Source organism: Gracilinanus agilis, chromosome 2 (assembly GCF_016433145.1).
Source record: "Gracilinanus agilis isolate LMUSP501 chromosome 2, AgileGrace, whole genome shotgun sequence".
In the NCBI taxonomy this organism is placed as follows: domain Eukaryota; kingdom Metazoa; phylum Chordata; class Mammalia; order Didelphimorphia; family Didelphidae; genus Gracilinanus; species Gracilinanus agilis.
In genome coordinates, this window is record NC_058131.1 from 149,565,875 (window position 1) to 149,593,074 (window position 27,200).

The 27,200-nt window shown below is 37.1% G+C and overlaps 1 protein-coding gene across 1 annotated transcript in view; it reads left to right on the forward strand.

Annotated features, from left to right (window-relative positions):
• The window catches only part of LOC123233390, a 42,597-nt gene extending 33,034 nt beyond the window's left edge, over positions 1-9,563 (forward strand). The window contains exons 5-7 of the mRNA XM_044659504.1: positions 565-737; positions 7,988-8,105; positions 9,363-9,563. Of these exons, the coding sequence (XP_044515439.1) occupies positions 565-737; positions 7,988-8,105; positions 9,363-9,563 (492 nt within the window). The remainder of the gene's footprint in view (positions 1-564; positions 738-7,987; positions 8,106-9,362) is intronic.
• The last annotated feature ends 17,637 nt before the right edge of the window (positions 9,564-27,200 follow it).

Consider the following 27,200-nt stretch of genomic DNA (forward strand, 5'->3'; position numbering starts at 1 on the left):
TTATGATAGGATAGTTACTTGGTCCAAGACCCTATTTGAATCATTGAAAAATATGAGATCAGTTTTTCTAAAATGAAGATAGATTAGTTTCAACCTATCTTAACAAATAATCTTAGTCATCTTTAAATGAAAAAATTCATTTCCCCTTATATTAAATCAGCAAGAAATTGGCTTCTGAGATCTTTCCACTATTTTTGCCTAAAGAAGAGTTAGGCCAGTTAGGACTTATTAGTGATACTTTTTTTTCTCTTTTGTCTTAAACACAAAAAAACCCATTTGAAGGTTGAGAAATGGGTCTTCTTCTATAGATGTAGAATCATTGACTCAGAGATATAGTATCAGTTCTATGAAGAGGGTCAAGGGTTAGGCAATCCAAGTTGAGACTTGCCCAGGGTCATACAGCTAGGACAAAGGAGGCTTTTGAAAGGCTTCAAACTGACCAGCCTGGCCTGTAAAAAACACTTGTGGTAGCTATTAAATTTGCCTCTCTATGTGTCTTCTAACAACCTCTTTTATTTATTATTTATCTATTTATATAATTTATCTAACATTCCTTTCATGTAGACCAAAGACCAGTTAATTGCCTCTGCAAAGAAAACAGCCTCTTCTGGACACCTGTTTGTTAAATTCATCCGCCTCGTTGCTAAGAACTGCCTGGATCAGAGGTGTGCAGATGAACTCTTGTGTGGGTTGGAGCAAATTGAGACAATGAGTAGCCAACTCAACATCATTTCCAGGTAAAAGGGGAGTTCTGAAAAACTGAAGAGTGCTATTATTTTCTCAAGCTACTTTCCACTGCATTGTTGGGGGGAAAAGTGCTTTTAAAAGGATCCCTGATTCTTGATTCTTTTCTTCCCTGGCTGGTTTTAATGTATAATTTTATTTCACTTGACAACCATGAATTATTTTGTCCTTGTTTACCACCATTCTCAAAGGAAACCCTTGCTTCATATTTTGTCTTACCGAGGGTTGTGGCTGATATAAATGTACTGCTGGGTTAAAAACAACCACCACCACCAGAACCCAGGGACACCATTTAAAGCTTTCCCCAGAACTGTAAATATATTGGACCAAAAATAATATTGGTTCTACCACTTGTCTTTTCTTAGGATCTGGCAAGCCAGGGTGTTGATTTTGAACATGGCCAGGCATGTTTGATTGATTGGGCAGTTTATAATTTTCTTTAAGTGGGGAAACATTCATTCATTCAATAGACTAGTATCGTGTCAGTAAACTGCTCAACAATATGGCGGAGGGGAACATAGTGATTTTGGTTGCTGGTGGAAAGGAGGATGATGTTTGCCAGATCCACTTGGGTCTTTTCAGTCTTGCTCTCGAGTTGATTTCGTGTTAACAAAGTACATTACCAAGGGGGAGGCTGAAAGGATTCTCCATACCCCCAGCTCCACTTAGGTCCTTGGAAGTTTTGCTAAATAAATTTCCCTGAGAATTTGAAGGGGACTCAGAGAATGTTGTAAATCATGCGCTTAAAGTTGATTACTTATAAATATGAACTTTTGATCACTGTATAGTCTGTTAAAATTGATTTCTTATTACCTATTGTTAAATAAACTGTGTGAGACAGACAAAAACAATATATATGGGGCAGCTGGTTAGCTCAGTGGATTGAGAGTCAGGCCTAGAGACAGGAGGTCCTAGGTTCAAATCCAGCCTCAGACACTTCCCAGCTGTGTGACCCTGGGCAAGTCACTTGACCCCCATTGCCTATCCTTACCACTCTTCCACCTATAAGTCAATACACAGAAGTTAAGGGTTTAAAATAAAAAAAAAAGAAAAAGAAAAAGAACCAATATATATGATAGAAGTTATAATTATTTCATATTATAACAGTTAATCGTTTAAATGGCCTCTAAACAGGAGGAGAAAAAAGTATTGAAAAGACAGATAATCTAGCCTGAAGATTTCTACTGGCTGTGCTTGGCTGCCTGATCAGACAAGCTGGGATAGCCTTGGGCAGTATTATTATGATTTTATTACTCAAAGAGCTCTGGCCTTCTCTTTCAGAGCAGAGTTTGCTTGGCAGCTACAGCCAGTAGATGGTAGCACAGAGCAGCAGACTGTCTGGAAAGCTTCGTTTTTTTTTTATCAGTTATTTTTCTTATGCTTTCTATAAGTGGTCAGTTAATGTTGGGGGGGAGGGGAAGTGCTAAACATTTACATTATATACATGAAAATGTACTCTTACAGCAAAAAGAAACAGTGAATAGAGGCTGGGTCTGGCCTCAGGAAGACCTGCTGAATTCACATCCAATCTTAAACACTAGTTCTGTGACCCGATAATAAATCATTTAGCCTCTGTTTGCCTCAGTTTCCTTGCCTGTTAAATGGAAATAATAATAATAATAATGATAATGATAATAATAAGAATAATAATGCCAACTTCCCAGAGATGTTGTGAGAATCAGATGAGATAATATTTGTAAAGTGCCTAGCATCTCCTACGTCCTATATAAAAGCTATTATTAATTATTATTTTTTCTCTAAATGAAATTTTAAAAGAATTATCCTAAAGTAAACATGATCTTTCTAGATTCAAACATATAAATCATTCCAGAGGAAATATTTCTTTATGTTATAAATAGGTTTAACTAGGAAATGCTTTTAACCCCCCCCCCAAAACTAAGGCATTTTTGTCCTTTTAAGAGTGATCTAGATGGAATAACTTACTCAAACTACATAGAATCTTAGACTTAAAAGAAACTTTAAAGGCTGTCTGCCCAAGCCTCATCCCCTTCATCTGACTATGAATCATCTCCACAACATCTTAAATAAATTATTATCCATTCTTGTTTGAAAGCCTCTTATTAGGAGGATGGGCAGCTAGGAGGTGTGGTGAGTGGATAGAGCACTAGGTATGGAGTCAGGAAGGCCTGAATTCAAATTTGGCTTCAAATACTAATTAGATATGTGACTGTGGGCAAAACACTTAACTCCGCCTCAGTTTCCCCATCTTTAAAATGAGCTGGTGAAGAAAACGGCAAATTGTTCCAGTATTTTTGTTGAGAAAACCCCTAAATGGGGTCACAGAGAATTGGACATGACGGAAATGACTGAACAACAATTATGGAGAACTCACTACCTCCTGAGGCAGCTCATTCTGTTTTTGGATTGCTCTAATTTTTAGGAAGTCCTTTCTTATGCTGAGCCAAAATTAGATCTCCTTGTATTTTCTACTCACGTTTCTTCTTTTGAGGCCAAGAAGACTGAATCTAATCTTTACATATGAAAACAACTCTTTGGATGTTTGAAAGTCATGATTTCTACCACTCTCTCCTCTCTTTCCCCAAACACACTTGAAACATTTCCTTTCCTATTTGTAATCTAATTCCGTGTCCCTACACCATTCTAGCTTCTTCCTTCTAAACATACCTCAGTTTGCCAGTGTGGTTTCTACAATGGAGCATTGCAAAACTGGACACAAGAATCCAGTTTAGTCTGACCAAGGCAGATGCCGATGCTCCTTCTCTCTCTCATTCTGGATGTTGTGCTTCTCTTGGCATATGCTTAGATCACATTGATGTTAGAGAATTAAAATAGATCACATAGATTGTTTTTGGTGGACATATTAGGCTTGATATTAGTTCATAGGATCATAGGATCTAAAACTGGACAGGATCTTTGGAATCCTTTAGCCCAACTGCCTCATTTTAACCCACAAGGAAACAGATACCTACAGAGGTTAAATGAGTGATCGTTAAAGTAAAAGAGAGGTCTCCTGGCTCCTGCTCCAGCATTCATTCAATTACACTATGACATACACATGTGATATCTGACAAGTCATATCTTTTAAAAATTTTATCCTGGAGGTATAAGAAGATGTGGTGTAGCAGATAAAGAGCTGTCCAGCTTGCTGTTCTCCATACAGGACATTCCATCTTCTATTTCCATCCTGGAACACTCTCTGTCCTCAGCTCAGCATATTGGATTCCCTAGCTCCCATCAAAGCTTAGTTTAAGTGTTATTTCCTGTATGAACTCTTTCCTAAGCTCTCTGCACTCCACTTTTCTAGCCTTCCAATTTGTGAACATCCAACTCTCCCAATTTGTGTATATTTTGCATTGACTTTTCTGTGCTAATATTATTCCACCTCAGAAAAATGTGAACTTCTTGAGGCAGAGACTGTTATTGTTTTTGTCTTGGATCTCTGGTCCCTATTAGAGTGCCTGGCTCATAGTAGGCACTTAAATGTATTATTGTATTGTATTGTATTGTATTGTATTGTATTGTATTGTATTGTATTGTATTGTATTGTATTGTATTGAATTGAATACCCCTGTTCTACCAGATTTTTATTTTTATTTTTTTAAACCCTTATCTTCAGTCTTAGAATGAATAGTGTATATTGGTTCTAAGGCAGAAGATGGTAAGGGCTAGGCAATAGGGGTCAAGTGACTTGCCCAGAGTCACATTGCTGGAAGTGTTTCAGTCTAGATTTGAACCCAGGACCTCCCATCTCTGAGCCTGCCTCTCTATCCACGGAGCCACCTACTTGCCCCTCCTACCAGTTTTTTAACTGAGTTGCCTATTCACATTTATTTAAATTTTAGTGTTTTAAGATTTACAAGGTGTTCTCACCTTGTGAAATATAAGTATTGTTAGCATTTAAATCCTCATTTTACAGGATTATAGGAACACAGTTTTAGAATTAGAATGGACTTCAGAAGCCATCTAGTCCAACCCCTTCATTTTAGGTATGAGGAGACAGGCACTGGGAAAATAAGTGATTTGCCCAAGGGCAGGGCATGTAAGTAGAGCTGGAATTTGAACCTAGGCCCTCTATCTCAAAAAACAGCACTGTTTTAATTGTATAAATATCCCTTCCACATCACAACCTTCCCTATTGCAGTTTCAATATATTATGGGTTGGCATAAGAACTTAAGTGAGAATGTTGGGGGGGGGGGTTGTAGAAGCCGCAGCTGATATGCGAAGGCTAGCCAATGACACGGAAAAAATTTAGAAACTCAGAAATACATAATAAATAGTGTATCATATAATACCAATACATTTTATCTTTTTTTGTTTTGATACTTTTAAAAAACATTTATTAATATTTGTTTTTAACATAGTTACATGATTCATGCTCCTACTTTCCCCTTAACCCCTTTTCACCCCCCACCCATGGCCAACGCACATTTCCACTGATTTTAACATGTGTCATTGATCATTTTCCATTTTGTTGTTTCCAAATCGTTGTTAGTTACATTGGTGTGGTAGTTTTGAGTCCACATCCCCAATCATGTCAACCCCGACACATGCATTCAAGCAGTTGCTTTTCTTCTATATTTCCTCTCCTGCAGTTCTTCCTCTGAATGTGGGTGGCGTCTTTACCATAAATCCCTCAGAATTGTCCTGGGTCATTGCATTGCTGCTGGTACAGAGGTCCATTACATTAGATTTTACCATAGTATATCAGTCTCTGTGTACAGTGTTCTTCTGGCTCTGCTCCTTTTGCTCTGCATCAGTTCCTGGAGGTCTTTCCAGTTCACCTGGAACTCCTCCAGTTTATTATTCCTTTTAGCATAATAGTATTCCATCACCAGCATATACCACAATTTGTTCAGCCATTCCCCAGTTGAAGGGCATACCCTCCTTTTCCAGTTTTTGGCCACCACAAAAAGTACATTTTATCTTTTAATACATAAATATACACAATTGTTTTAGTTTTATCTTTATTTTACTTTAATAACAAATTTACAAATAAGTTTTCCAAAGTTATATTATTCATGTTATCTCCCTCCCCTTTTCCTTCTCCTCTTCCAGAGCTGACAATAATTTAATCTGGGTTGTACATGTATTATCAAGCAAAACTTATTTCCCTATTATTCATTTTTGTAAGTGAATAATCTTATAAAATCAAAACCCAAATCATATACCCAAATAAACAAGTGAGAAATCATATGATTTCTTCTGCATTTCTACTCCAACAGTTCTTTATCTAGAGGTGGATATCATTCTTTAGCATAAGTCCCCCAGAATAAGAATCCAGGCCATTGTATTGCTATTAGTAGCAAAGTCTATCACATTTGATTGTCCTATAATATTTTGGTTACTGTGTATAATGTTCTCCTGATTCTGCTTATTTCACTCTGCATCAGTTCATGTAGGCCTTTCCAGCTCTTTCTGAAATCATCCTGTTCATCATTCTTTACAGTACAATAGTATTCCTTCACCAATCATATACCACAATTTGATCATCCATTCCCCCAATTGAAGATATCTTGTTAGTTTCCAATTCTTTGCCACCACAAAAAGCACAGCTATAAATATTTTTGTACAAATAGGTCCTTTCCCACTTTTATTTCTTTTGGACACAAAGTAGTGGTATTGCTGGATCAAAGGTATGCATTCCTTTAAAGTCCTTTGGGCTTAATTCCAAATTGTCTTCCAGAATGGTTGGATCAATTCATAACTCCACCAGCAATGCATTAGTGTCCCAATTTTGCCACATTCCCTCCAACATTTACTATTTTCTTTCATTGTCATATTGGCCAATCTGATAGATGTAAGGTGGTACCTCAGAGTTGTTTTAATTTGTATTTCTTGAATCAGGAGGAATTTAGAACATTTTTTCATATGATTATTGATAGCTTTGATTTCTTCATTTAAAAATTGTCTATTTATGATAATTTATCAATGGGGGAATGACTTAGATTCTTATAAATTTGACTTAGTTCTTTACATATTTGAGAAATGAGACCTTTATTAGAGAAATTTGTTATAATTTCCCCCTAACCCCACCCCAGTTTGGTGCTTCCCTTCTAATCTTGGTTGAGTTGGTTTTGTTTATACAAAACCGTTTAAATTTAATATAATCAGAATTATTCATTTTATATCTTGTAGTGTTCTCTCTCTTTTCTTTGGTCATAAATTCTTTCCTTCTCCATAGAGCTGGCAGGTAAAGTATTCTATGCTCCCCTAATTTATTTAAAATATCACTATGTTTAAATCATATACCCATTTTGAAATTATCTTGGTATAGGGTGTGAGATATTGATCTAAACCAAATTTTTGCCATACTATTTACTAATTTTCCCAGCAGCTTTTGTCAAATAGTGTTCTTCTGCTGGGATCTTTGGGTTTATCAAAACTAGATTGCCGGAGTCATTTACCCACAAGTCAGCTATTTAACAATCAAAGGACAGCCATTTTTTACTAAGGTTTTTTTTTTTCCTCTTTTTTTGGTGCGCAAAAGAGATTGGTATCCATGTTTTTTCTATATTGGACCTTTCTGTAATCTGCTTCCTTGGAGTATATAGTAGTGGGAACAATTGGTCAAAGAGGGTGAACAGTTTAGCAACTTTTCCCAAATGATTCCAAATAGATTGGCTCAATCCACAATTCCATTAATATTGTACCTGTTTTATACCTATTTTGTGACAGTCCTTCCATTATTGGTCATTTCTGAATTTTATCATCTTTTGAATTTGGTGGTTCCAAAGTAAAACCTCAGAGTTATTTTAATTTATATTTCTTTTTTGTGAGTAATTTGGAACATTTTATCATATAGTTTCTTATGAATTACAATTCTTCTTTTGAAAATAATTTATCATTTGGAGAATAGCTCAGAAAAGTTTCCTTGTCCTTAAAGTTGGAAAATTCATTACATTCTGGAGTTAAATAATTTGGCCAGATTCACAGAGTAACATATCCAGAATGTATCTGAGGTCACACATAGCAGAGCCAGAATTTGAACCTCAAGGGCTTCTACCTCCACATTTAGCCCCCTTTCTATTGTATACCACCTTCTCAATGCCCAAATGAAGTGGCTATTAATCTTTCAACTGATAAAAAAAAATAACAATTAGAATATTCTTTTCCTGTCTGGTTCTTGTCCTGTTTTCCTGGCATCTGGGAAACACTTACCTTTAGTAAAAACTTTTATTGCAGCATGTCTTCTTTTTTTTATTTGCTTTGAACAATATTTTATCATTTAAATATGCCATGGCATTTTTCTCTTTTCTCAAGTGTAAAAGCAGCTCTAGCAAGCAGCAAGTCCTCTGAAGAGCTCCTTGTGAACAATGCCCAGAACCTCCTTCAAGGTGTTTTACAGACTTTAAAGGCAGCAGAAGCAGCATGTCTCCGTGTAAGTAGGAAGAGCTTTTTGACAGTGGTCACAACAGTGGCACCAGTCAGTAGAATCCAGTCAGCTCTTTGAATAATCTACGGTCTTGGGAAGATGGAGCATGGGTGGCATGGATCACTAAAACCTACTAAAAATTCCCAGACTTCGTTATAACCAGTTATGCTGATTTCATCTCCCACTGAGCCTTTCACTGGAGCTGTCCCCATGGAAAATGATTGGTAAATCAGTTTTAGATCCTTTGAGTTCCTTAGCACACCCATTAGTGTAGGCACTCAAAGAAGTGAACTATGATAGCTAAGATGCCTTCCCAGATTCCTTTCTCATCAACAAACCTTAAAATTACATACATGTTATAACTATTTCCCATCCCACCTATTCACTAGTAGAATTTAAGTGTCTTAAGGTCAGAGACTTTTATTTTTTGGCTTTATATTCCCACTGACTAACACAGCATTTTATTGCACACAATCAGACATTTAACAAATGCTTTTTAATCTAAATAATTAATTACACACACACACACACACACACACACACACACACACACACACACACACACCCCAAACAGTGTGCTGTTGAGGAAAGGAGTTGAAGTCAGAGGATCTCAGTTTGAATTCAGGCTTTGCTTCTTAGCCCTGCAAGTAGCAATGTTGGCATTAAGAGAAGCAAGATGAAATGTCTCTGAAAATAAACTTTGTAATTCATGATGTGGAAATAACATAAGAAGTAATTAATGCAAATTCAGCTAAGCATGAAGGGAGATCCTAGAACACAATTGATGGGGAGGTGGCTGCCTCATGTGGGAGTTGGACCTAACTTCTTGTATAGTGACTGGGCAGAAGATGAATGTTATCTGGTAGCTTTCTATTTCAGTAAATTATTCCTGCTAATTCCTAAGTTTAGTTGTTAAAGGAAAATGTAATTTAAATATATTTAATAATTGAATTGTCTTTAACTCAAAACCAAAATAAAAAATAAAAATTAGAAAAAGATGAATTATAATTAAAACAACTGACTTTTTAAAATAAGCCATTGATGCTGAAATGTGGGGAATGGATGGAAAAAAGGTCATTTGCATCAATTAAATTTTCACAAATGTTATATTGATGTACATCAATTGTTATAAGGAAATTAAAAGAATATTAATGAGCCCTTTGGAATGATGACCAGGTAACCTTGTAGGTTTAAGTTTTCATAGATTTTTGGTACAATTTCTCATAAAAGCAGAATCTAATTGTGCATGTCTCTTACCTCTAGGGCTTAAGGGAGCCTCCCCTAGATGCAGATGAACAGGAAGCAGCCGCCTTCTGCATGCAGTGGAAAAGAGAGCTGCTAAAGCACAGATGCCAAGAAGCATCAAACCCAGACAGAGACGAGTCTGGACTACGCAAGACAAGAGCAAACAAGGCTCCCACACTTGTGTCCATGGTTCAAGAACCATGGACCACTTTAACCTAAAATCCAAATATTTTCCTGGTGATACCATTTATTATCCACCAAGATCCAGTACCCAGGGAATGGTACAGATCACTTCCCTGATCAAAAACCTTAAGTGGCTCCCCATAGAAGAGGTTCCTTAGCTTGACATGAAAGATCATCTTCAATTTGACTCCCCCTGTATTTCCAACTTTATTTCATATAATCCTCTTTAAGAGGATTGTGTGTGACCCTGGGCAAGTCACTTAACCCTGACTGCAGAGCCCTTGCCATTTCTTCTCCTTAGAATTGATATTAAGACAGAAGTTAAGGGTTAAAACAAAAAGACTCTCTTCCAACTAAATTGAACTGCTAACTATTGGCCAAACATGACAGTTCATCTCTCATATCCACATTTGTTAAATGCTTACTATGTGTCAGACACTGTTCTTGGTACTGGATATGCAAAGATAAACATAAAGCAGTATCTTCCCCCAAGTAACTTGTTGGGAGGACATAATAAATAGAAAAAAATCTATATCTAATGAAATCAAAGGAACAAAGATGGAGATTCTGGGGTGTGTGTGTGTGAGCAGTGGTGATTTGCCAGGAGGGACATTATCAAACCCCTTTTATGAAACAAATATGGTGCTGATACCTAAACCAGGAAGAGCAAAAACAGAAAAATAAAATTATAGGCTAATTTCATTAATGAATGTATGCAAAAACTCTAAATCAATGATTCCCAAAATGGGCACTACTGCCCCCAGGTGGGTGCTACAGCAATCCCTGGATTGCAGTGATGGCCACAGGTACTTTAATCTTTCCTATTAGTTGCTATTAAATAAAAAAAAAATTTAATTTCCAGGGGACTAAGTAATATTTTTTCTGGAAAGGGGGCAGTAGGCCAAAAAAGTTTGGGAACCACTGCTCTAAATCAAATATTAACAAGGAGATTACAACAATATATCACAAAGATGATACATTAGGATCAAAAAGAATTAATACCAGGTATCCTGGGATGGCCTAATATAAGAAAGACTATTAACATAATTGATTATATTGATAAAAATAACAAAAATCATATGATTATATAGCTACAGAAAAAGCTTTTGACAAAACATACTAATTATTCCTATAAAAAGCATTTGAAAGCATAGCTATAAATGGACTTTTCCTTAGAATAATAAGAAATACATACTTACAATCAGGAAACAATATCTGTAATCAGGATAAGTTAAAAGTCTTCCCTATAGGATCAGGAGTGAAATAAGGATGCCTATTTTCACCAATATTGTTTAATATTATATTAGAAATGCTAGCAATAGCAATAATAGAAGAAAAAGAAATTGAAGGAATCAGAATAGGCAAAGAGATAATGAAACTATGTTTTTCATAGATGATATAATGATGTATATAATATCCTAGAGATTCAACTAAAAAATAAGTTGAAACTATCAATAATATTAGCAAAGTAACAGTATATAAAATAAACCCACATAAATCATCAGCATTTCTATATATCATCAACAATAAACTAACCATAGATAGAATAAAATACCTAGAAATATATCTGCCAAACAAACCCAGAAACTATATAGACATAATTGTAAACCACTTTTTATACAAATAAAGTCAGATTTAAATAATGGAAGAAATATTAATTGTTCATGAGTGGGCAGAGCCAATATAATTAAAATGACAGTCCTTCTTAAACTAATCTATTTATTCAATGCCATTCCAATTAATTTACCAAAAATTATTTTAATGAACTAGAAAGTTAATAATGAAATTCATTTGGAAAAATAAAAGGTTCAATTAAGGCTTAATCAATTTATTATGTATTGATATTAAGCTGCTATATATTAATTTCAATTACATATATTTATACTATATATATTTCAAATATGAAAACTTGAACTCTTTCTGAACTTCTTAAGTTTTCAGTTATTAGTTCCTTCTTTAGCCACCCTTCACCCAAGTTCCCCATCTGAGGTCTTTCCAGTCAAAAAATTGCAATCTATGTTCTAATCTATTAGGAATCAGTAACATATAAACAGCAAGCTCCCTATTTCCTATCAGAAATTGCCAACCACCAGGCTTTGCAGATGATGTTAGTCTACCTTGGGATAAACTGGTCTAATTTGTGTTTAAAAACCATGGGACTGATCAATCAGAAGTGAAATATACCTTTGTTACACCAGATTTGGGAATTCCTCTGTATGACTATAAAAGAGCTATTTTTATTGTCAGATGGGTTCTTGGTTACTGAGGAAATTTGGACTCCATTTATTGGCAATTGCTAGCTTTGCCTATAAATTATGTTTAGAACTTTGCTGCCTCAGTCTACCTTTATTTTAATTATGACAGTTGGGGAGGCATTCAGACTCTGGGACAGGACTATGACACCCTTGGAGCTGCCTCTGGGATGAGAGCTCTCCAAAAGAGAATTTTCACTGACAAGAGTATTCCATGGGGGACTGTTTCAAGGGACAAACTCCTCAACTCCCATCCCAAATTATCTAAGCCAAGTAAGTCTTGCTTTTTGATTTTAGCAAGCCTGAAATTCCAAGATAAGAATATTCCCTAGAGGGTTGGGGATCTGTTAAATTCCCTCCCTGGACTACTGTCCAGTTCAGGAAATGAGTCAATTCTTTTTATAGTTTAAGGAAATTAGTGTCCATTTGTAATGGGATCAGAGCTCTTTGGGGCCTGACAATAGTGCACTATAAAGGAATTAGGGAGCCCTCAGATTAAAATCTTGACAAGTCTTCAATTTAGCTTGAAGAAGGGCCTATGCCATTCAAATAATTTTTTGTAAAAGTCTTAGAAGCATGTAGTTTAAAAAAATAAACTCTTTTTTTTTAAACCCTTGTACTTCAGTGTATTGTCTCATAGGTGGAAGATTGGTAAGGGTGGGCAATGGGGGTCAAGTGACTTGCCCAGGGTCACACAGCTGGGAAGTGGCTGAGGCCGGGTTTGAACCTAGGACCTCCTGTCTCTAGGCCTGACTCTCACTCCACTGAGCTACCCAGCTGCCCCCTAAAAAATAAACTCTTACCTTCTGCCTCACAATCAATAATATTGATTCTAAGACAGAAGAGTGACAAAGGCTAGGCAATGAGAGCTAAGTGACTTACAGCTAGGAAGTGTCTGCCTTCAGAAGGGTTTTAAAATAGTTCTCAAGGACTGAACTTTCATGAGTTTTTTGACAATAGGAGTCAAGTAGGAAAAACTTCTAGTACATTTATATTTTTGTATGTCGGGCTATCTCTCCAATTTGTTATTGATAAGTGTATGTCTTGGATTCAGCTTCAGTTTGTAAGTCTCTGAGCCTTACCTTGTACCAACATCTTTAGGCATAAACTGGCCACCTATTGTGGTATAACAATTGATGGCAGCCACCCTTGTGCCGTGGTGATGTGACAGCAGTCTTGGTAGCAAGGGCTACCACTTGGAACACTGAACCATCAGGAAAGACTCCTGTTAGAGACTCCTGGACTTTCTTTAGATTCATAAGCCAAGGACCAGGACTGCGACGAGGCACCCAAGGCAGCTGCATCTACTTGGTCAGTTTATCGGAGCCATAGCAAAAAGCAAAGGTGGAGGGCTTCAGCCAAACCACGGGGCCCCTTGGGCAAGAACCCTGGGAATAGAATTAGAAGTCAAGATCAAATCTCTACCTGCTGAAATTTCCCTTTTATACTGAGTTCTGCTTTGGTAACTGCAGGGCAGCAAGATCAGTTAGTTCTGCTTTTCAACCTACAGAGCAGTTAATTCTGCTTTTCAAGCCAGATACTACATCTGTGCAAAGCCTGTCTGTAAATTATCATGGGATTATTATACTTGACATCCATGGTTAGCCCAAGGACTTTTCCTTAGATATAAACTGGGCATCCAGACAAGGATTTAACCTATTGACAGCCACACTTACACTAGGGGAGTATGACATTAGGAATCCAGTTGTAAAAGGCAAAGATCAGTGGGGGAATCCTATGTCCTCCTAAGAGGGACTCCCTCATACCAGAGAATTGTTATAAAACACATCAACTGTCTTATCTGTCCAAAGCTGGCAAGCAAATGGGATCTGTCTTCTTATATCTGGATAAATTAAGGCTATGAATGAGGGAATCTCACTAACAGAAAAAAAAAATTCCTTGTCATAGGTTGAGTGATATCTCCTGCAAATAGGGGAGCTCTGTTGAATGGGGAAGAGAATTTGTCTCTTTTAAAGGCAAAGAAATTCCTCTTGCAAGAAGAATAATTTCCTTTGCAAAAAGGAGAATCTTGGATAGAAACTTTCTTCTATAAGTCAAATTGTAATCTAAGTAGCATGTTTTACTTGTTAAGAGAATGCTACTCTAGAATTATGTGCTAATCTCAACCTCCCTACATGGCTCCCTGATCTGCCAATCTCTGGGGAGCCACTTTATCATGGTGTCTCTTTAGAGAGAACAGGGCTGAAAAAAATCTGAGATTATTTCTCTGACTCAACCTCACAAGATCTTATGTTTAGCCTACCAGTGGGCTCTCTTTCATGTGAGATGATGCCTGTTAACACTAACACTACTATGGTCTCTGACCATGCTACCTTTTGGGTAGCCTTTCTGCCCTCTAACCTAACAGTGCTCAAGCCACTGAAATTGTGGCCCTTACTCAGCTTGCCACTCAGCATGCCACAGTGCAGTCTATACTGACCCACAGTATGCATTTGGTATCTGCCACATGGTTGGAATGCTATGGCTACAAAGTGGCTTTCTGATTTCTGCTAGCAAAGTCATTTTTTTAAACCCTGACCTTCCATCTTAGAATCAATACTCAGTATTGCTTCCAAGGCAGAAGAGAGGTAAGAATTAGGCAATAGGGGTTAAGTGACTTGCCCAGGGTCACACAGCTAGGAAGTGTCTAAGGTCAGATTTGAACCCAGGACCTCCCATCTCTAGGCCTGGCTCTCAATCCACTGAGTCATCCAGCTGCCCCCAAGCAAAATCATTTTGAATATAGCCTTTATTAGGAAATTTTTAATTGCCTTAAAGTTACTGATAGTCATTGATGTTGTTAATTGTCCTGTCTACCCCAATGGAACTGATCCTATCTCATGAAGTAACAACTGTGCAAATGCCGTGGTGAAGCTTGTGACCCTGGATGGCCCCATGCATGTTTGTCATCTTTCCTTTTCTGGTGAAAACCCTTTAATTCTAATCTACAAAGACCCTAAGATTGCGAAATGGAATCAGGTTTGAGGCGAAATAGGTCTCTAGGGTCTGGGTGATAGTGAAAGGTAAGCCACTCCTCCCCAAAGTTTCCGTCACCTGTTAAGATTAAAAATGATAAAGATTGATATAAATATAGAAATTAGTATTTTAATTAAAGCCATGCTGATAGGGATAAAGTCATTAGACCACGTGCTTGTAAGAATTCAAAACTGCCGCCCCCGCCATTATTGTTACCTCTCATCTCTTCCCGCGCCTGCTAGCCAAGAGGGCTTCCTTTCGGATTCTCCTCCCATTTAAACTGTCCTCTGCGTGGTGACGCAGGTGTCCCCACGCCCAAAGAACTGGAACCGGAAACCCGTTGGACCACGGGAAATGTAGTTTGATAGTTCACACATGTCCATAGAAAATATATATACTTTTAGATGGCATCTCCCAAATTCCAATTTTACACACCAGGTACAATTGTCTGTTCATAAGAGGGGCCATTTTAACAAAAAGAATTGTTGTTAACAATCAAAAGAGCCTGGGTTGCCCCTCCCATGACCACTGTTGTAGCTCCTATTTTTATTGCTTGTCCTACTTGTTAAGCATTTAACCAACATGCCTTTGGATTCATCTCCTTTGGTGGTTGCTCTTTAGCTTAGATCCTCTGAGGATTTGCAAATTGATTTCCTATGTATGCCTAAGACTGATCCCCATAAACACTGCCTCATTATTGTTGATTGACTTTCTTGGTGTTTTAAGGCTTTTCCTAGTTCAAAAGCTATAGCAATATTTGTAAAGTCCTTCTCAAAGAAATCATCATTAGGTCTGGTCCACCTCCCTATGTTGGCCCTGTGTTCTCACTCCTGCCCAAGGTGGAACCTATGTTATTATTAATCAAGCTTGTTCATCTTAAATTAATGTCAGGAGAAATTGTCACAAATGTTCAACAGCTCCAACATGTTGTATGTGACCCTCAACTCATAGCTAATGAAACTCAATAACACAAAGTGGTGGTAACTTCCGGGGCTCTTCACTCCCCCCCCCCAAGTTCTCCTGGCTTGGGGTAGGGGTACATATTTGCTACTTTGGTTAAATATACCTTTCTTACCCTTAGCATTATTGTATTATCAACTATTGTATTACTGGTAGCACTCAGGTTTCCTCTAATTTGGTCCCTAGTGATTATAGATATTTGTCAGTTGTTTTACTAGTACATTTTCCAAAGATATATTTTACTCAATCTTTCCATTTCTGTGATTCTTGCTTTGGCTTATAGAATGCTTCCTTAAAAATTAGAGATTTTTAGGTTTAAACCTAATGGAACCTTACTCAAATGGGGTCTTCTAATCCTACGCCTCATAATCGCAATTCTGTATTTTGCTCATTGCTGCACTAGACTATGTTCAAACCTACGTTCAGAACTTTTAGTCAACTGATATATATGCAAATGCAACTACTTACTGGTTATTGTACACTAATCCACACATACAACTCATCATGGTCAGTTTTCTCCATTATCCTACTGTCATGGATATTCTGACCTTCAAAGTTATTCCTCCACCCAGGACTTCTCACTAATGTTGCGAGCCATTCCCTGACAAATGGAAAGTGACAATGATTTAATCCATGAATCCATGCTGTCCCACCCTTCCTGCCACATCCACTTGCCTCAGCATGAATGTCCTCATCAAGCTACACAATGATAGGCACCATTCCTATCATACCTCCGTACTAGCCTTTCATGAATGCATTGTCTGCAGAAATATCACTTTTTGTCATCATTACGGAGCATTTATTTATGATTGTTGTAAAGTGTTTTTAGAGGCTTTGGAAGGAGACACCATCTTTTGTGTGATGGTAATTGTGTAATTTTGTAAGACCCCTGAAGGAGCTGCTCAGAATGTTGCCTAAGAAACTGCTACCACATAGGCATGGGACCTTGAAGATTGGAAATGTAAGATGATCAAGAGAAACACCCTCTCAATGCCTGATGTGCAGATAACTGGTATGCATAGCTTAATCCTTTTTTTTTTAAACCCTTACCTTCCATCTTAGAATCAATATTATGTATTGATTCCAAGGCAGGAAAGCTGTAAGAGCTAGGCAATGGGGCTTAAGTGACTAGGAAATGTCTAAGGCTAGATTTGAACCCAGGACCTCCTCTCTCTAGGCTGCCCCCCATGCCTAGCTTAATATGAACAACAAAAAAATCTTTCTTTAACTTGGGATATAATGTCAGTCATAAGTTAATCTATTAACTCCCTTTAGTGTTAAATCTATTCTTTGTCATAGCTGATACTGCAAATTTTTGGTCAGTGGAAGGATTTGTTTCTTTGAAAAATGATCCATAAAAGACAAGTCTTTTAATAATGAAAAGGGAAAATTGTGAAGTTGTAATTGAATATAAGATTACATCACATTATTCATTGATCCTATTAAGGCTTAATCACTTAATTATATTGATGATCAAGCTGCCATATATCAATTACTCTCCTTTATGATGTGAACTTGAACTCTTTCTGAACTTCTTAAGTTTGTGGTTTTTAGTTCCTGATTTAGCTACAATTCACCCATTAAGTTCCTCTCCTCTGGTTGCCCCAGCCATAAAATTTTAATCTATATTCTAATCTATTAGAGATCAGTAACATATAAACTGCAAGCTCCCTATTTTCTCTCAGAAATTGCCAACCACTAGACTTTCCAGAGGATATTAGTCCACCTTGGGATAAACTAGTGTAACTTATGGTTAATCACCATGGCACTGACCAATCAGAAGTGAGACGACCACACCAAATTGGGTTCCTCTGTATGACTATAAAAGAGTCATCTTGACTGTCAGATGGGTCCTTGGTTACTAAGGAGCCTTGGACCCCATTTATTGGCAATTGCTAGCTTTGCTAATAAATTGAATGTGCTTGGAATTTTGCTGCCTCAGTCTAACTTCATTTCAAATGTGACAGTGCAAGCCATCTGCCTGCTCTCTAAGAGTTCTGCTTCTGGAGCCTGTGAATATGTCAAGTAAAAGAGTACTGGATTTAGTTGCAGAAGGTCAGAATCTGAATCTGGTTTCTGGAATTTACTATTATTGCTTTATTATCTAGGGCTTTGTTGGCAAATCCATGGCACACGTGCTGGAAGGGGCCACTCCCTTCCCCTTCCCCGTCTCCACGCCACCTAAGGATATTTCTCTCATTACCTGCCTCTCTGCCCAGCAGCCCAAAGGGAATGCTTCCTCCCTCCCCTGTTTAGGGTAAGGGGGCAACTCACATGCAGTGTGAGTGTTGCATTTTGGGCACTTTGGTCTCTAAAAGTTCACCATCGCTAATCCAGATACTTCTTAGCACAGCAGCTACCTTCTCTATAAAATGAAATAAAATAAACTCTAAGTTTTTGCATTCTGTGATTATGCAGATTCCAAGGTAGGGAAAAAACAATAATAGAAAATGCTACATGTACAGGGTCTTTTACGTCACACCCACATTAACAATACAAACCTTCTACTTCTGACCCTATTTCAACTCAGATATCTGGACCTAATTTGCCAAGTTCCCTGTGATTGGTTGTTAAAAGATTCACTTTGAGCTGTGCTCCAGGGCAAAGTGGTTTTGTCAAGAGTAACAACAGGTATGAAAATATGACTAGGTTTTGATCAAAGCCAAGAGAAACTTGGCACTGCCTGAGGAAAAGTGGCCAGAGGCCAACTAAACAATTACAGGGGAAGTCCAGTCACCTGCTATGGTTTCCAAAGTGATATTAGACCAGGGAATGGGATTCCAAAAGGTGAATTATAGGAAAATGCCCCAGGCTGAATGTTCAGGTACACGCTCTCCACTGAAACCATCCAGTCCTGTTGTGGGCTGTGAAGGGGTGAGTATCTGAGCCATTGGGAGCTAGCCTTCAGGAGAAATGAGGACAAAGAACCATTTGCTCAAAGCCATTTGCAGTCTGGGGGCCAGAGTAGTCATACCCTGTAAGAACATCTCAGGACTACAATGTGCCACACTCTTCTATACCAGGAAGTCAGGGTGAGTGTAGTTATTCAGTTATCCTCTTTCTAGGAAGTTCTTCAGCTTGCTTCTAAGGTAGAGAGGCAGCTGAGGTGCTTATATGGAATCATGTTCTGCTTGAAGAGCCATGCCAACTATACCCATTCTAGGGGTTCTCTTTTTCAGAGAAGAATGACTGATTTTTATACAGCATCCTAGATCTGAAGCTGGAGGGGACCTCACAGACCATTGAGGCCACTCCCACTCCCTCATTTTACAGATGAGAAAACTGAGGCCAGTGGGATGAAATGACTTGTCTGGGGTTATACAGGTAGCAAACATCAGAGAGAAGATTTGAATGCAAGTCCTCTGATTCCAGAGATTCCAGATTCCACTGTACCACCGGTTTGTAAAATATTTTATATACATCATGTCATTTGAGTCCCACAGCAGTCCTGAGAGCTAGGTACTACCAATGATTCACCGAGGGGTAAGATGACTTAGTTATTGCCATATTGCTAATAGGTATTAGATCTTGTGACTCAGTGATTCTTTTTTCTTAGTTGGGTGATTAAGGTTGGCAAAGTATTTTAATGCATTATATGTATATAGTGCTATATTTGTTGTTGTTCAGTCATGTCTGACTCTTTGTGACCCAATTTGGGGTTTTCTTGGCAAAGAAACTGGAGTGTTTTGCCATTTCCTTCTCCAGCTCATTTTATACATGAGAAAACTGAGGCAAACAGGCTTACATGACTTGCCCAGCATCACCCAGCTAGTAAGTCTGAGGCCAGATTTTTTGGTTGTTAATATTTTTATTATTTTCTATATTCATTTTTGCAAGTAAATAATATTATAAAACCAAAAACCCCAAAATATATACCCAAATAAACAAGTGAAAAATCATATGTTTTCATCCACTTTTCTACTCCAACAGTTCTTTCCTGAGGCTGGATAGAACTCAGGAAGATAAGTTGTTCTGACTCCAGGTCCAGAACTCTGTCCACTGTGCCACCTACCTGCCTATAACTATATATAGGAAGTTATATATTACATCAGTTAGGTTCTCTCTCTCTACTTATGTATCATCTCTTGCTCTCTCTCCTTCTCTCTTTGTCTCTCTCTCCTTCTATCTCTCATCTATACAAAGTATGCTTAAAATCTCTGTTATTTTAAGTTTTAATTGATTAAACAGCTTAATACTGTTAAAACTTTTAGAATATTATATACAAACATGATGTCATCTCTATAAATGCCAATTATTAAATTTTTTGATTCTCCCAAAAATTCTGTGATGTAGGTACCACATGTATTATTATCCCCATTTTACAGATGAAGAAAATGAGGGTCAGGGAAGTTAAGTGAATTACCCAAGGTCACACAGGTTACCCAGTGCCAGCTCCATTTGATTTAACTTGGCTCCCAAATCCAACACTCTTTGTACTATGCTATGCTGCCCAAGATTTTAAAAGGCTCTAAATCTCTGCATTGCCCCCATTACTGTCTTAATTTATCATTAGAACAGTTATTCATTTACTAGCTATAAATATTTGTATAGTGAAAGAGGTAGATGCTATTTTAATCTTCATTTTATAGGAGGAAATGAGGTAAACAGAGATTATATGACTTTCTTATGGTCACACAGATATTAAGTATCTAATACCAGATTTGAACACATGTCTTCCTTATTCTGTGTTCAGGCTTCTTTCTATCCAACATGCATACCACACAGCATCTCTCCATTGTGTTATGTTGCTGCCTCTAAAGATGGCGATAAAAATAAAAATTAGCTGAAATTCTAATTTCAGGAAGAAAAGAAAAGAAATCAGAAATGCCTGAATTCATATTATAAAAATCTCTAAAAATAATATCTTATTGATAGTTTATCTTTCTCAGTTCTTGAATTCTTTTCATCTGTGAAACAATTTGCTGTTACATATGAAAAATATACTTAAGTAGAATGATGAGATCTTGCTTACTATAAAAAAGGAAATATCAAAGTTGAATAGTAAACAGTCAATGATGTTAGAGCCCATGAGAAGAGAGAGATTCAAACTTGTTCAGGAAAGAAAAGGATCATTTGGAAAAGAGTTGCATTAAGTGAGAGAGAACCCCCTAAAGAAAGAGTCCCTTCTTCAAGATTAGCAAGATCCCACTCAGGATGCTACCAGAACTTCATTAGTCATTTTTCAGACATGTCTGACTCTTCATGACTCCATTTGGAATTTTCTTGGCAAAGAGATTGGACTGGTTTACCTTTTCCTTCTCCAGCTCATTTTATGGAAGAGAAATTGAGGTAAATACAGTTAAGTAATTTGCCCTGGGTTACATAGCTAGTAAGGCCACATTTGAACTTAGGGATTCCTAATGCCAGGGCCAGTTCTCTATTCACTATTCTCTATTCACCCAGGAGCCCCATGTACCAAAATAGAACCTGAAAATAGCAAATAAGAATGCAAGAGGAAACACTGTTGAAATTTAATTTTTTAATTCAATAAATTATTGAACATCTGTGTTGTAAGAATTAGAACTGTTTAAGTGGAAATCTAAGACTGTAATAAAGTATATTTGGACATTAACTCTATCTTAGGGATATGAAGAGGTAGTTTTTCAGATGAAGGAATCAAGACTCAATAATCATAGGAAAAAACAATCTAAATCCCTCTTGATTTAGAGAAATGCAAATAAACTATTCTGAGGTACCACCTCACACTTAGCAGATTGGCCAATATGAAAGTAAAGGAAAATAATAAATGTTGGAGGAGATGTGGCAAAATTGGGACACTAATGCATTGCTGGTGGAGTTGTGAATTAATCCAGCCATTCTGGAAGCAATTTGGAATTCTGCCCCAAGGGCTTTAGAAGAATGCATGCCCTTTGGTCCAGATATACCACTACTAGGTTTGTATCCCAAAGAGACAAAAAAAAATGGAAAAGGCTCTGTTTATACAAAAATATTTATAGCTACGCTTTTTGTGGTAGCAAAAAATTGGAAAACAAGGGGGTATCCATTGATTGGGAATGGCTGAACAAATTGTGGTATCTGATTGTGATGGAATACTATTGTGTTGTAAGGAATGATGAACCACTCGATTTCTATATGAATTGGAAAGACCTCCATGAACTGATGTGGAGTGAAATGACCAGAACCAGGAGAACATTGTACCCAGAGACAGATGATACATTGTGGGACAATCAAATGTGATAGACTTTGCTATTAAAAGCAATACAGTGATATAGGACAACTCTGAGGGACTTATGAGAAAGAATGTTATCCACATTTAGAGAAAAATCTGTTGGATTAGAAATCCAGAAGAAAACATATGCTTTCTTACTTGTTTATTTGGGTATATGATTTGGGGTTTGGGTTTTAAAAAAATTACTCTATTACAAAAATGAATAATATGGAAATAGGTTCTGAATGATAATACATGTATACCCCAGTGGAATTGCTTGTCAACTCTGGGAGGAGGGGAAGCAGGGAGGGAGAGAATACAAATCATGTAACCATGGGAAAATATTTTAAAAATAAAACAACTCTATCCCTCACACTATTATCATCAGAAAAGGCCCAGAACCTCCAACTAAATTAGTTGATCCAAGGATAAACTAGCTGTGAAGACGTTCTTAATCAACTTGAGAGGATTTTGGCCATTGGCTGAAAATCAGATGGTACCATATGGGAATACATCTTGTGATTACCTAAAAGAATCAAATAATCCTCTGGTCCTATATGTAAAAAGATGAGGGGTAGAACTTAGTGGTAGAAGAGTCACAGGTCAAAGGCAAATGAATTATCCGTTGTGGGGAGAATTCTTTCCTCTTTCTCCTTACTACCTAAACTGTGTCAACTTGGAAAAAATGCAGAACCTACCAAAGCAGCTGTAATCTACTGCAAGGAGATAATAATTGAAAAAAAAAACACACACAGAGCCATTGCCCTGGGATTATAGTCTTGGGGAAAACACCACAGTCCTGGAACCTTTCACTGAACTACAAAAAGTAGGGTGCTTAAATAATTTTTTTTTTAGAAAGGGGGAGGATAATGGTCTGGTAATATGAGTTTACTGAAGCTTGGGAAAGCCTGGAGCCATAGTCACAGAAGTTTGGGCACTAGCCAGAGGCTAGGAGGATTGAGAGGTACCTAAGTTTTTGATTGTCTTTAGCAGTCTAGGCTAAACCAATTGAAAAACTTAAGAATTTATTGTCTTCTTTAAACTTAGTCCTTGAGAAAAAGGCAAACTCAATTCATAGTTAATTCAATCTTTGTCTTTTGTTTTAACTCTCTGGGAACAGTCTCAGAATAGTCAATGTAGAGATTACTTAAGGACAGTGTTATCACCTGACACCAATTAACCATGTTATCTGAAAGAACAGACCAGTAGGAGATGAATATGTCCAACTGGGAGCACTTGGTTTCCTGAGGAAAGGCAGCTTTAGAAAATGCAAACCCTCACAGGGAAGAGAAATGCTGCCTAATGACTCTACAAAGACTTGAAGCTCGTAAGGGGGGATTTCAGAAAGACTGAAGAGGAAAAAAGATTTTTAGTTACTAGGAGTTATGAATTGCATCACTGCCTTTGTGCTTTTCCTATAGATCTTGTACTGGGGACTATGCCTCAGAATTTTTCTTGTTGTAGTGAACACACAGGCTGGGGCTCATAATCTACTGGGAACTAGGATCCCAGTCCCTGAGGCTTACTCCTAGAATTATAAGAATAGTAGCTGACTATCCTCTTAAAAAGGAGTTGGAGTAGTAACTCTAGAGGAGGCATTACATAATGGTGAACTCTCCGATCCTCAATTTACTGTCTATAAAATAGAGATATATGATATCTCAATGTGAGGGAAGCATTTTATAAAGTCCTATATAAAAGCAAGATCCTTCCCTGTCCCTTCCTTCTCATACCCTAAGCCCAAGGAGCTGGGCTAATTAGCAAATGATTGTCACTATACCAAAAAATCTCTGGCTAAAAGTTAGCCTGATGTAAAAAAGAAGAAATGAATCAGAGTTCCAAGAGATGTTATTCACATGACCTTTTAATAAAATAGCCCTCTCAAGTCAGTTCCATTTTTGTTCAATAGGGGCCAGTTACTGTCTTCTGTCATTTATAAGGTGTATAATTATCCTAATTATCTTAAAATCCAAGGTTTAAGATCTTTTAAAGAAATTTTAGGAAAAGAAAATCAACAACACCCTGAATAAGGAAAGTGGATCTTTTGGAGGAGGTGCCATAAGGATGTCTACAGAAACCACACACTACATCAAAGGTCCAGAGTGAACTTTGGAATATAATGAATTGAACTGAAGGGGATTGAATCTATCATTTATTCTGAATGTAAACTCTTATGCCAAAGGGGAGTGCCCCCTAATTGCCTTTTTTTGTCAATGTGTCTATCAATCATTTTTTTGTTTTCTTTCTCCTTTTTGTTTTCTTTCCCTCTTATCCCCAAATTGTTGTAATTCCCTCTTTGGAAAATGCAGTTTTATACACCTCTTGTAAAAGAATTGTTAGAGGTATAGGCTACATATGTAGAATGATTCATTGGGGAGACCTGATATATTAATCTTTTAAAAAACCCAAATGAGGAGATTTAAACATGTGCGTCTCCCAAAGAATCAAAGGGGGGATTGTGTGAAGTGAACACCCTCCCAGGATCATGCACTGTGTCCTAGTACTGCTAGTGTTATATCAGATCAGTGGGCTTGGGTCATCAAACAGTGATGTAGGCATTTGACCTCAAAATGATGCAGAAATTGGTCTGGGTATAAAGGGAGAAAATAAAAGTAGGGGGATCCAGGAAGTGTGGTCTCTCTATTCTCTTGGGTGTGTGGCTATAAGGATAAAAATTAATAAAGGCTGATATAATAATATAAATTAGTATTTTAATTAAAGCCATGTTGATAGATAAAGTTATTAGACCATATGCTTGTAAGAATTCAAAACCGCCGCCCTCGCCATTATTGTCTCCTGTTTCCTCCCGAGTCTGCTGGCCAAGAGGCCACTCCCTCCTAACCCAGGAGATTTAAACTGTTCTGTGTGGAGACGTAGGCGTCTCCACGCCCAAAGAACTGGAAACGGAAACCCGTTGGACCACGGGAAATGTAGTTTGACAATTTCCACGTGTCCATAGAAAATATATATACTTTTAGATAGCATCTCCCAAATTTCACTTTTACAATTCCCCGTGAGGTCTGGCAAAAAAAAGGTTAGTCCTTTTTCTTCGCTGGACCTGTAAAAATAGACAACTTCTAAAATTTTCAGGAATTTGGGGATAAAAGAAATAGATGAACAAATGGTTAAAATTAGCCGCATTGACAAAAAAACCAATTTGGGGGGCAGTCCCCTATTGGTATAACAGTGTACAATTAAAACAATATATACAACTCAATTTCCACTCCCCATAGTTCAATCAACTGCACCCCAAAGTTCAAATTTGGTCTTCATGGTACAGTGAAGGCTTTTCAGACATCTTCATGGTGTCTTCACCAAACAGGTTCATCGTCTGGATTCTGGGGAGATGGCGAGATCCTTATCCTGAAATTATTCTCAAAAGAATTTAAACTTTACATTATAGATTACAAAACATACATTTTCTTCTAAGATTTATACAATTCCCCGTGAAATTACTCCTAAAAGAGTTAAGTATACATATATTTTTACATTATCAAATTTTAAAAAACTTAACAGATATCCCTCTAAGGTAAATCTTAAACACACCTTTTTTTCTAAAAAAGGGTACCTCAGGTCAGCTAAGGATGGCAAAATACAAAGAATAAAATTCAAGAAAAAAGAAGAAAAAATTAACTTGTGAATGAAATGTAAAATGTGCAAAAATCTGGGGAAAATAAACTTAGACCTTTGAATGAAGGCCTAATTAAAGTGAATTCAGCAGTTTGCAATTACCCATTCAGGGCCAGGACTTAAGGAAAATGTCTCTCTCTGATCTGGCTTATCATCAGCTTTTCAGGGAACTGAGCCAAATAAATAACCAATCTTAGGTGCTTTCTAGGAATCTAAGTCGAGGGGACCCACGTCCTCTAAAGTTTTAGAAAAGAATGGGACTCCAGGACTCAAACCCCAATTTCCAAGCCCTAAAGTATTGGCATAGAACTGCTGCAATTATGCAGATCTTAGTCAGTCAAGTCTCTGACCATGTGCTTTCTTTAGCACTATTAACAGCTCTCATGTTCCCTTTTTTGTAGAATCAGACAGAAAGGCATTTAATCACAGTCCTATAGGCTCAGGTATTTGCTGTAGAATCAAAAAAAGGATAAATAATGATTATATATGTACTTCCAGTACAAGATGAGAAAAGGGGAAAAATCAATTGCTCTAATTAAAAAAAATGTTTTAAAAATAAAATATATATATATAGCTTAGAACTAGAAGGGTTTTGTTACCCAAAATGAGATTCTCTGTGAGAGAAAGTGGGTTTTACAAAATAGCAGATTCACAATGCACATTCAGATAGAGTACCATTATTTCCAATAGCACATTTTAAAACAATAAACAACGTTTAAAATCATTTACTTGTTACAACTTTAAATCTTGGCTAAGAGTTTCTCAACAAATTCTGTTATTGCTTCTATAGCAAAACATGATATTTAAAAAAGAAACCTTCTGATATAATCATCCTCAGATAAGAATATACAGGAGCTCCTTGACTTCCTGTTTTAAAAAATCCTGGGTAGGAAATGCTTCTACCCATTTAAGGCAACAATTTCTCTTATAATAAAATATATAAAAGCTTTATCCTTTAAGACAACAATTCTTAAGGATTTAAAGTAAAAGTTAAAAAGACCTCTTGTAAAATTACAAGATAATTCTCAAAGCAAGGAAACTTCAAGGTTCATTAAATTACCAAGACAGAATAAATTTTAAAAGACATGTGCTCTATAAATCCAGTATACATAAGGCAAGTTACAACTTTAAAAATGTGTAGGAAATATAATGTGAGTATTAGAGTAACAAGCTGGTCAAAACCTCTTACCAGTTCTAATAGATTTTTCTCATTATTTGGGAATTACAATAAAATCATAAACAGAATTAACCTAGCAGCCACAAACTTCATTAACTTAAAATGATTCAGTGTAACAGGAAAATCGACGAAATAAGCAAGATTAATTTACAAAACGAATTAGCAAAATACAATAAGATACAGTCTCTTAAAGACAGAAATAAAGCTCATTCAGTTCCGAGGTTTTAAAAGTTCACCCCTGGTTCAATTTAAGGTTCTTCTGATTGAGTTCTGCTGAGTTTAAGGGGTTTTTTAAAGTTCAAAGTTCTGAGCAGGTATGGGGGTGAATATTTCTTCCCCTGAGTTCAGTTCTTAATCACAAGAAAGTCTGAATAGGCCATTCGGCCCCATTAAAGGTAAACGCTAGTTCCACGTGGTGTCAGGTCATGGGCTCAGGGCTAGAGAAAAACTTAAAGTCAGTTTTGTAGAAAATACCACGTAGAGCTTGTGGGGGTGGGGGTTGCCTAAAT